The 12,286-nt window shown below is 41.0% G+C and overlaps 1 protein-coding gene across 4 annotated transcripts in view; it reads left to right on the forward strand.

Moving 5' to 3' along the window:
* Positions 1 to 12,286, forward strand: part of vwa5b1 (von Willebrand factor A domain containing 5B1) — a 166,077-nt gene that overhangs the window by 73,637 nt on the left and 80,154 nt on the right. For all 4 annotated transcript variants that reach the window (XM_051930362.1, XM_051930363.1, XM_051930361.1 and 1 more), the window contains exons 10-12: positions 709 to 911; positions 2,700 to 2,814; positions 5,496 to 5,681. In XM_051930362.1, coding sequence (XP_051786322.1) covers positions 709 to 911; positions 2,700 to 2,814; positions 5,496 to 5,681 — 504 coding nt within the window. The remainder of the gene's footprint in view (positions 1 to 708; positions 912 to 2,699; positions 2,815 to 5,495; positions 5,682 to 12,286) is intronic.

The raw sequence follows: 12,286 nt of genomic DNA on the forward strand, positions 1-12,286 counted from the left end.
TGCATTCATTGATCTTATCCAGGTGGGCTCGTGTTTGTATCGTTGAGCTGTATTGTGGTTTGTACAATCCCAGGCAGCACATTTGTTTTATTTGCTATTTCCGTTAGTTGAGCTGTATTGTGTTTGAATTTGGTGTAAAGCATTTAGCAGTTTGTACAATCCCAAGCAGCACATTATTCCTAATTTCACTCCGCAGTAGTGCCACTCACAATATGGCGGTGACGCCTGCGCCTTCCGTACTATCTTTATGGACCTGTGGGGCCTCTGTAGCCTCTTCCGTTTGAATCTGGGCTGCAGCGCAGAATCCTCTTTTTTGTGTGGCTGTGTCGTTAGTCGTTAGCTATGGGCGCGTTGTTGCTTCATTTCTCATTCACGTCAGTTGAGCTCTTTCGATTTTGGGCCGTGACTCCTTCGTTCGCGGTGGATACGACTTCGCTTGTGGTTTATGAGATGTGTGCTGTACGCGCCTGCGCAGTATGTCTCATGGTCTTTGCATATTGGGTACTTCCAATGTTTTTTTTTTTTTTTTGCTCTTTTAGCTTTAACCTTCAGTGTGTTTCTGACAATTCTTTTGCTTAGTCATGTAAGCAACCATTTCACCCCTTGTGCACCTGATTGATATCTATCAATTTTTCTGAATGTGTCTTTGTCTTTTTTGGGGGCAGAATAGTTAGTGGCACTCACCAGTGTCCATCTTGTCATTGTCAGGACACTCTAACAGCTGCTTGTGACTACATCAAGAGAATCAGGGCAGATATGGGAGGAACCAACGTGTTAGCCCCACTGAACTGGATACTCCGGCAGCCTGTCTACAGGGGTCATCCTAGACTGCTTTTCCTGCTGACTGATGGTGCAGTGAGCAACACTGGCAGAGTCATAGAGCTTGTCCGCAACCATGCCCGCTCTACCAGGTATGCAACACTAGGTAACCTTTCATTCCTGTGAAAGAAGTTATGAAAAAAAAAATGTTTTTCATCCTATGAAGTAAGAAGATTTATCCATTTAATTTCTGCAGTTTATGTGATACTAACTGCTTCTACTACCACTGTTACTCCTGACTCCTCAACCAATCATGTTCAGCAGAACTTCTGCTAGGCCACCAGAGCTACAGTATGTCAAATTACTGTGCCTCATTTGCATAATAAAACTCAATGAGAAGAGCACTGATGGATGAAAAGCTGGGTTCCTTGTTTGTAAGTTTGTAAGATTAAGCTGTGCTACCTGTCTAAGATGGGTTGAAACCTAAATAACCAATGTAGACCTTAGCACTAAGTGGTGCAGTGCGCCACACAGTGCGTACATCTCTGTTATATGCCATTTAGTATGGGATGTGTAAAAGCAGTGTTAATGTTTTCGATGCACCATCTGTTGGAATGACAAATGCAATGCATTTTATTACTAAAAATGTTTGTGACGTGCCATCTTTTGGAATGTCAGAGACATAGCAACCAGATGGACACACACTTATCCTTTTATTAAAGTGGGGTATCGGTACATGTTCAGAGTAGAGCATGGGCTAATCATCAGACAACATGTCACGTCTCTCCAGCAACATGATTAGTGAGTATAATTACCTTACCTAGAAATTTCTGTTTTCCATGCCTTAAATGACTACCTTACATTCACTAGTATTTTGTAATGGCGGTTTATACAATATCTCATTGTTACCTCTTCAATGGCATGGCAGCTTGGGTGAGATTGAAATGCACCCACCAAGATAGCTGAAGTATAGGGATACCATACACTAGTGATAAGATTCATCTGGACAGGGTTAAGATATCAAGGACAGGTGTCCCCTTGGTCAGGTTTGGTTTACTGCCATTACTTAATACACAATGCCAGGTGAGTGTCCACATCTTGATTATTAAAGTCCAAGTCAGTTTGGCCAGTTTACAGTGTAACTGGAACATTTGGAGAAGTTACCAGGCAATGGAAGATCTCACATCACGGCAGTCTATTAACAAAAGCAGTGTAACACTAGATGGCGCTATACCAGCCATTAACCTGACACACAGACTCTGACAACACATTTTAAAAGCACCAAGAAGTTGTTTAATTTCTTTTCTTTAAATAAATAGTGCCCAAAGCTTCTCCACCACAATAAACAAATGAACATGATAATATTTAATTCATGAAATCTCTCCTCCACACCTCCCAGCAAGCACTGTCCTCTAACTCCCAACTCCGGTTTGCTTGCTGGGTCTTCAGTAGTCCTTTATATAGTCCTTGACCCAGAAGTGCTTCCGTTCTTCCATCCTCGTGACTTGCCAGCACTTCTGGGTCAGATGGAAGACTTGAGTTTTTCTTCAGTTCAGAAGTACTTTGGGGCTTCCAACCCTGTGACTTGGGAGTAATACCAGGCTATACAGAAAATAAATCCCCCCAGATCTTCCTTCAGCATCTCCTGGTGGCACCCACGTGACCCATCAGGGCTGTGATGCTGAACTACAGATTCCATGATGCCCTGCGGGAATTTGGGGCACTGCTACGCTGCAGGGAACTCGCCATCTGGCATCTTGGGGGAGGCAGTGCCCCTCGGTAGCCGGGTTGAGCAGCCGGCCAGCTGCCACAGCAGTTATGAGATTGAAACCTTTGTTCAGCAGGCAGGTTCTATTTTATTACTTCTCTTGCATTCCTCATTTTTGGACTATGATGGGCTAAATCCTTGCTCATCTCAGTGTTGAAATATTTTCCTGCAGGTGCTTCAGCTTTGGAATTGGACAGAATGCATGTAGACGGCTGGTTCTTGGACTGTCCGCTGTCTCCAAAGGCTCTGCTGAGTTCCTGCTTGAAGGAGAAAGACTTCAGCCAAAGGTAAAAAAAAAATGTAACAGAAATCAGATTCTGTAGCAAAAAATGGATAAAGGTCTACAAATAATTCAACTTTGTTCATTTTGGGAAATGACCATATGCCTCAACACAACTAGCCTGTCCCCTGGTATTCGGTACATTGTGAAGTCAAGCCTTACAGACTGAACTAGTAGCATCTACATCTCTAGCACCCTCATTCCTGTACGTGGAAAAAGGTTGCATCTGAATGCCTGGCTGGCACAACGGAATATCTCACTCGAGGTTGCAGGTGGTGAAGGCTAAGAATCAATGTGTTGCATGGCAGTGTTTTTGGGAAGAGCAGACTTTTAAAATAAAGACCAGTTGTCATCACTAATAGTTTGGAGCTGCCCAGAGTAGGCTGTCTACTGAGTTCTGTAAAACAAACCCAAGCAAAGGGCATCAGATCATCATCATGTCCACAAACAGGCCTAAAGAGCCTGGCAAAACATTCAGTTGACTCCGAATTAAAAGCTAAGCAGTGCCCAGTATCTTCAGTGGAGACATGGTCTTCCTATCTAATCCCAAATATTATTAATAACCAGTCTTACTGAGTAGTAGCCATTGTCGCCAGTGGACATAAGCTTCTAAGGGTGAAGTATTTCCCACTCTTCCCCAGCACACTGTCTCAACTTCTTTTTAATTCATAACTGTTTTTTTTGGTTTTGCTATGGAGTAGCCAGTGTACCTTTTTGAAATTACACTTCCAAAACAATACCACAAGTGTCCCCAAGATTTCATAATCAGCTCCCAGAGTCCTTACATCTTTTTGAGAAGTAATAAATGGCACCTGAATCCTCAGTCTTCTTAATGAGAACCCATAATCACTAGCGCACATCAGTCTCCCAAAGTGGTACCCAATGTCCGTGATTTCTTTCCATCTTTACTTGTGTTCATTGTCCCTTAGTTCTTCTAAGCAGTAACAAATGTACCAGTAACCCGATTCTTTCCAAGAAGCATTTGTTTTCTGCAAGGGTGAAAAGTATTTTTGTTTTTCTAATGCCAAATATTCCTAGTGGAAACCATGTCTGTTGCTCCCATTGACAATATGTCATCCTACATTGTGTTCTGTATCATCCTAAATACACTAGCTCCCATCTAAGCAGCAACCAGTGTTGCCCAGTTTTCTTATCCTGCACCCAGCGTTCCAAACGGAAATCAGCCATCCAAACTGGTGTTCCAATTTATTCCAAGCTTGTTACCTCCAGTGCCCACATGTGTTTTTGTGCAATAATAGCTGGATCAGGTAGCCACACATCATCTCTACTGGAGATAAGTCTTCATATATAGTGGCAAGCATCCCCAGTAGAAACCATCATTTTTAAACAATGCCCACTGTTCTCAGTTTCCTTCAGAATTGTTCAGTCATGTCCTGTGCCCCTATACTGTGACAACTGTAGCAGTGCTCTTCATCTTCTTAATCAACACCCAGTGTCCAGTCTTCCGACGAGGTGCCCAGTGCCCTCTCAATGTGCACAGGCCTTAAATGTTGTCCTTTTCTGTGGTCAGATTATTGTCTATATTCATGATAACTGTGTGAGGTGGAAATGCCCCCTCATAGTTCCAGAGTCCTAGGCTTGAATCCTCTTCTAGCTGACGTCTGTGTGGGCCTGACATGTTCTCCATTTGTTTGTCTTGTATTTCATCAATGTCCTCTGTTTTTCTTCCAACATCTTCAAAGACACGAAGCTTAGGTTGTTTGGCGATCTAAACTGGCTTCAGTGTGAAGAACTGATGCGCTGGCACACTGTTCCTGGCACCACTGGGTTTCCAGCCAGTGCTGCCAGAATTAGCTCTGGCCCACTTCAAGCCTGCATTGAATTAAGCGGGTTTGAGAATGCATGTACTGTATGTTCTCTGCTTTTGCCTCTTCATTCTAAAGGTAGCCATTTTGGACCTACTGTATATCAATGATTGCAGGTGCCACCATGAATGTTCTGTTGGATAGGACTGTCTATTAGCTGTCTATAGCTCATGTATTTTGCCTTTTCCTGGTCTGGACAGGCTACTACTGCATGTGACCCTGTTTTGGAATGAGCATATTCACAAAAATGGAGGAATGGGAGGATGATCATGCAAGATTTAAGACATGTTGAATAACACTCCGTTGGATAAAACGTTTACATGACACAGAATTATGTTAGTGTGGACTAAATATTAGAAAGATGGAAAAATAAGAAATACATATTTTTCAATTACTGGGGGAGTTGACAGCAGATAGTAGAAGCTGTATGGCACCCTACCCTCATAAAATCTGACGTTTCTGTATGGGCTGAAACGGAGGATAATCTGGTTACAGCCCAGCACCTGAGCAGGACATGGCCTTGTGATGGCACATATGGCAATGCTCTTTGTGAAGCTCGAAGAGAACAATCAAGTATATGAACAAACAATCCCTTCTCCGTCTTTGTGACACCTCAAACTGTGTGCTGTGATACGGGAACCTTCTTTTTGGCTTGTAATGGGGTCAGTCCCCCTTGAGGAGGCTCTAAATCAAGAGGTCACCAGGTCTTCTCTCTACAGCTGATCATAGACTTGTGGGTTGTGATGAGGGTTTCTTAAAAGGGGTGGCAATCTTTGAAGGCAAATATTTAGATTTATTATATAGTTATAGCAGTAGCTTTACATTTGTAAACAATTTTCTTGTTTTTTATATCCTGAAATAGATGATAAAATCATTGAAGAAAGCAATGGCTCCAGCTTTAACCGATGTGTCCATCGAATGGTTCTTTCCAGAGACCAAAGAGGTGCTCCTGTCTCCAGTTGGGAGTAGCTGCCTATTCCCAGGAGATCGGCTTATTGGCTACAGCATAGTGTGCGATACCATGCGCTACCACCCAAATCCAAAATCTGTAAGTAATCTTGTCCTGCCTCCCCACATTGCCTGCTGCTGCTGCTTAAAATTCAGAAATGAATGATGTTGCATTTGGTCAGAGAAGTTCAGTCAAAGTGCTCTGGGAACACCACTGCTAGAAAATAAGCTTAAGACGGCACTAGTGTCACTTCAAGTGACCCATCCTTTATAATCCCACAGGTGTTTCACTTCTGTGAGAAAGTATCTCTTTAAGGTTTTCAGAGTCTTTCAAAATGTTTAACATTAAATGCCATCAGTTTGCCATCCATGTGTAAATAAAATATAAAGGCAGTTAGGTGAACAAAAATATACTGCTTATACAGTGCATATAAAAAGCATTCACCCCCTTGGAAGTTTTCACATTTTATTGTTATACATTGTTGAATCACAATGGATTTAGTTTGGCTTTTTTAACTCTAAGCAACCAAAAAATACTCTAAAATGAAACAGATCTCTGTAACGTGGTCTAAATTAATTTAAAATATAAAACACAAAATAATAGGTTGCATAAATATTCACCTCATTTAAAACATATCTTCTTCTTCTTCGTCTTTCTCTTCATCTCTTCCTCCTTCTATGTAGAGTCGATGTGTTTGATTGACCTTCTCCAAACAGCTCAGTCCTGCACCTCCTTACTGGTCAAGCCCTTTTCCTGCAGATCTTCTTTTACTTTATCCAGCCACCTCCATGTTGGCCTCCCTCGCGTTCTCTTCCCCTGTACTTCCATTCCCATCACTCTTTCCACACATATTCATTATCCCTCCTCATGACATGTCCATACCACTTCCAGCTACCTTCCTGTACTTTCCTAGTTATCTCTCCCACTTTTGTTGTACCTCTGATTGTCTCATGTCTTATTCTGTCCTTTTTTGTAACTCCGCACAATCATCTTGATGTTTTCATTTCTGCCACAACTGCTTCTCCTGAGCTCTCTTTACTGCAAAAGTCTCCACTCCATACATCATTGCTGGTCTTACCACTGTCTTAAAAACCTTACTTTTAACATTTGTTGTAATTATTTGATCACACAATACTTGTGACACCTTCTTCCACTTGTTCCATCCACACTACACTGTATGGGTTATCTCTGCATCTAATTTTCCATCATGGGCTACCATTGTTCCTACATTTCCTAGGACAAGTTCCTTTCTCAAGTTGGAAAGCTTTTTCATGACATGAAGTTCTCTCACAACAGCACAGCTATTCACAATTTGGTCATATGCTATCAAATAAAAAGCTCTCAACACATTACACTCTGCAGCAATGGACAGCCACAACATGGCAGGTTGCTTTCTCAGACTGGACATTTATTTCCATAACAAATCTTCTTCTCTTTCTTTTCATCTAATGCCCACTTCTATGTGGAGTCAATGTGCTTGATTGACCTTCTCCAAACAGCTCAGACCTGCACCTGTTCGCCAGTCAGAACCTTTTCATTTAGATTTTCTTTTACTTTATTCATCCACCTCACTTTCTCTTCCCCTGTACTTCCATTCCCATCACTCTTTTGCCCACATATTCATTATCTCTCCTCATCACATGTTCATACCGTTTCAATCTACTTTCCTGTACTTTCTTTGATACAGTATCTCTCCTACGTTTGTTGTCCCCTAGATTGTCTTATTTCTTATTCTGTTCTTTTTTGTAACTCCACACATCCACCTCAACCTTTCTGCCACATCTCACTTCTTCTCCTGCACTCCCTTTACTGCTCATGTCTCAGCTCCATACATGGTTGCTGGTCATATAACTGTCTTAAAAACCTTACCTTTAACCTTTTCCTCAATACTTCAGTCACACAATAATTCTGATATATTCTTCCTGTTGTTTCATCCACACTGCACCCTATGGGTTACCTCTGCACCTAATTTTCTATCATGGGTTACCACTGATCGTAGATATTTAAAATGTATCCAATTTTTTCAATATCTCTCTCCGCAGGCTAACTTCTCAGTCCTTATCATCATTAAATCTCATATATTCTGTCTTCTTCTGATTTTTCTTCAACCTTCTATCTTCCAAAGCCCTTCTCTGTTCTTCCAACATCCTTTCCATTTCCTTTTTTTCTGGTGCTACACAACACAATGCTATACACTGATGCTGATTGGATTGATTCCATCATTAAGGTTTTGGCTAAGGTTTACAGCTGGATGTCCTTCCTTATAGTAACCCTTTCTATTATCTGGGCTTTGGGACTTGCACCATGTTGGGCTGGTTTGCCCCCTAGGGTGGCTTAATTTTTCACTGCCTTTAATACGATACCCCTAAATCATCACTGGTGTAGTCAATTGATTTCAGAAGTCACATAATTAATTCATGGGTTCTAACACTTTTTCAGACCAGGGACCAGTTAGAAGGGGGGAATAATTGTGCCCCCCCCCCCCCCCCCCACTATTAGGAAGCAAACACCAAACACATCATTTATTATCGCAAAATGCATAGAACTCTCTAAAGTAAAACTCATTTTCAGATTGTTTGGGTTTGGAACACCAGATTTTTGTACATACTTTCAATCCTCATGTACCTGGTAGATTAGTGAGATGGGTGTGCTTGTCTCTGACTGCACAGTTTCTCAATTCTGGGAGTGGTGGATGATAGGCAGACTCGGAGATCGTCCTCCAAATGCAAACGTGCCCTGTAATATATCTTTATAACAGTCAGTGCTGAGCATGAGGACTCATTAAACCAAAGTCTATATAATTATCATCATATTTCACTATTTTATATGAAATTGACTTATTTTCACTTGACCCAAGAATCTATCCTTTACAGGAAAAGTTTTATTGTTTTTCCAAACTAGCTAACTAGCTTCAGTGCGACGGAGCAAAGCAGAGTAATGAGTGATTGACGCTCATGTGATTGACAGCAGTATCTACAAAATGAGTGATGCAAGGCTTCCTAATGACTCTTACTGGCTCAGAACATCATGAGAGTGACTGGCAAACACCGCAAGCTTGTCTGCTTATGCTCCTGCTTGCTGCAAGGGGTCTCAGTATGTGTTAAAAAGGTCAGTCTTCTAAATTACCGTATTCTGCTTCAGACGTTGAAACACAGGATGGAGATGTTCAGGGTGACAGCTAGTCGGGTTTTGATTGCCTGTCAGAAAACAGTGTTTGTTGATGCTGCTGCATGTACACACAGCAGTGCTGTTTGGAAGGTTTGGACATTTGTTGACCGCATCTTTGACGTGTTTATTAAAGGACATTATTTAATTACATTCTAATTGAATGCCTCATGATAATTGTAAAAAAGAAGTGAACAATAACAACAGCAATATTTATTTATATAGCACATTTTAATACAAGTGATGTACCTCAAAATGCTGAAACAGAGAATACAAGAAAATGACTTGCCTAATTTTACCAGTTATTTTGTGGACCCCTTTGCCATGTACTCCAGACTCCCAGGGATCCATGGATACCACTTTGAGAAACAATGAATTAGTTTATTGGAGAACACCTGTCTGCAGTCTAGAGGTGTCAGTTGGTTGTACTAAAAATGCTTCTGTATGTGGAAGGTCCAGTTTATGGCGAGTCAGTATGGTGGCAAAGACAACAAAAGAAGCATCCATCAACTCCACAAAAAGGTGATTGAAAAACACAAGTCAGGATGGATACAAGATAGTGTCCAAGTCACCGAATATCTCTTGGAGTCCAGTTAAGTCAATCATTCAGAAAAGGACAGAGTATGGCACAGCTACAAATCTGCCTAGAGCAGGCCATCCACAGAAACTGACTGTGCAAGAATAAGACTAGTGAGGAAGGCCACCAAGAAACCCACAATAGGAGAACTCTGAAGGAGTTACAAGCCATAGTGACTCAGATTGGAGAGACTGTACAGACAACATATGTTACCTGGGTAGTTCACAAGTCGCAGGTTTATGGGAGAGTGACAAAAAGAAAAAACACATGTGTCATCTCAGGTAGGGTTTGCCAGAAGGCACATGGGTAACCTGAAGTCATTTGGAAGAAGGTTCTATGGTTTGATGAGACCAAAATTGAGGCTTTTGATCTTCAGACTAAATGCCATTCTTACCGTAAGCAATACACTGTATGTGATCAAAAACAGACCATACCTACCATGAAGCATTCTACCAGTGGTAGCAACACTTTTGAACATGTGACACCCACTGCATGTCCAACCTACCTGGAAAGGGGTCTTTCTTTAAACTGTCTTCCCCAAGATTTCTTCCATTTTTTTCCCTACAAGGGTTTTTTTGGGGAGTTTTTCCTTGTCTTCTTAGAGAGTCAAGGCTGAGGGGCTGTCAAAAGGCAGGTCCTGTTAAAGTCCATTGCGGCACTTCTTGTGTGATTTTGGGCTATACAAAAATAAATTGTATTATTTTGCATTGTATAATGAATTTGGCCCCATAGCCCCAGATTAATTAATCCAGTTAAAGGGACATTTAAAGCCAGTTATGTGTTCCTAGTCACTGAAGATTGATTAATCTATCCACCTTTTATGTACCCTCTCACAAAGGCAGTGAGGTTGTCACCATGCAAAGTCTGAATGCATCTCAGGCCTTGAAGGATATCTTAGCAGAGCAATGGAAACAAGCAATTAATATCTGCCAGTTTTAAAGACCCAACACTTCCTTCCAATTCAGTTAAAAACCAAACACTTCCTTCTCCAAAAAGAACCTCATACTGTCTACCAAGCATTGTGGTGGTTTCAATGATACTTTGCTTTGTCCATTATGTGATTTGGTTTCCATGATGGCTTTGCTAATTGTTGATGGTGTCCTCTACACTTTATCTCACATGGGATGAAAGTAAGTGCTTAACAACAGAGCAGTGCTTCTACATGAGCCATATTTAGTCCAAACTGCACTTGTGTCATCGCTTTCTTATTTGACCAAGTAGTTGCAGTACTGGGCATCTTGCTTTAAACATAAGACTTTGATTTTTCAATTACTCCAAAACTGATGGCTTACCCCATTAGTGCTCTGAACCTTTTATCTTTGGTAGAGTGTCTGCTTCTGTACTCCTACAGTCTGCTGTCACTTGATTAAATCCAGGAGGTAATCGTAGCACAGAGAGTTCATTTGTCAAGTGGGGACTTCATAGCCATCAGACCCTCAACAATTGGACAACTTTTTATCATAGAAGAGATCATGAAATCAGCTTTGTATTAGGGAGAACAGAAAGGTGTCTGGCCACAAGAAACTCCATTAAAACAGAAATGCGACTGACACTTGCTAGAAGACAATAATCCCAAACATACATTACATGAAGGTCTACAACAGTATGACTAAAGAAGAAGAAAGAGCAGAACTACCATGTTTTGTAACGAAAATATATTGTTCTTACCTAAACATTACAGAAATACTGTGGCAGGATATAAAATATGTATTCCAAAAAGGAAGAAGACACAATTCCTTCTCATGATGTTACTCTCACTAATAAACAATTCCAGGAAGCATTTTGTTGTATTTGTTGTAGTTAAAACTTTGATGGCCAGACACTAAAGCTAAAATGTGATTACTTCTTCATCACTGGCGACTCTGCATTAAGGGAATGTGTTGCACTGCCCCCTCATCTCCCAGCAGAGGGCGTTGTTAGGCAAAAATTGAAATAAGTAGCAAACTCACCTCAATTAATTTAATGTATAGCTAAAATGCTTATAGCAAACTCAACTAAGCAGATGTCACATTATGCGATTTTCTAGTCATTTCGTACGTCAGGCTTACTGAGGGCCATTGCTGATCTTGTCACCAGACCATGTCAATTTAAAAAAACTGAAAATTGCAGGCCATGTTACATTTTGTGACTTAGTGCTGACCTTTCAGCACAGGTTTGCTCGCCTCTTTTTTGTGATAGCCAATAAAGTGCTGCCTGATGGAGCTGGTGCTCTGTGAAAGGGTAACAGCTGGGTAAGTTCTGTCGCAATCTCTGACGTCGTGGTACGTAATAACACGAGACATCAGACAGATGAGCTGCTTTTCTGTTTGTGGGTCCTAAACACCTGTGTTCCATATTCCTTGTCACTGAATTCTATGCATTGTACTTCTAGGTGAGCATTTATTGGTTCCCAGCTATCACATACATACAGCCTGTTCCTAGAACTAAAGACAAAATTAAACCTGTTTGGATTTGTCGGAGTGAATTGTTGGGTATGTCACAGGAGCACATAACTGACTGCCTCCAACTCACTAAAATTATGTAAATAAAGGATACCACTGAAAAGCAGAAAAATCATCTAATATGACATGTCCTTTTATCATCATAATGATTTTTTTTTCCAATTGCACATTAAATACTCTAATTTCCTAAGTAGAAAATATATACGAGGGTCGTTCAATTATTAACAGGAATTTTCATGCTCTGTTCTTATAAAGAGTGCAAGGTAGACCTAACTCATTGGACAAACACATTCACGTTTGAGCTTGTCATTAGTAATGCTAGCTGCTCTTTCCCCTCTTCCTGCCAGTTGTAATCAACATGTCGGAGCAGGAGGTACGCAGTAGTGTTGTGCAGCAAATTATTATTAAAGTTTTGACAAAAGAAGGAGTCATTCCGTCTCAGATTTATTCGATACTTAAAAATCAGCTGGGGATGAGTGTCTCTCTTGGTCTAGAGCAGGGGTTGGCAATGTCAGTCCTGG

This window comes from Erpetoichthys calabaricus, chromosome 8 (genome assembly GCF_900747795.2).
Source record: "Erpetoichthys calabaricus chromosome 8, fErpCal1.3, whole genome shotgun sequence".
Lineage (NCBI taxonomy): Eukaryota > Metazoa > Chordata > Cladistia > Polypteriformes > Polypteridae > Erpetoichthys > Erpetoichthys calabaricus.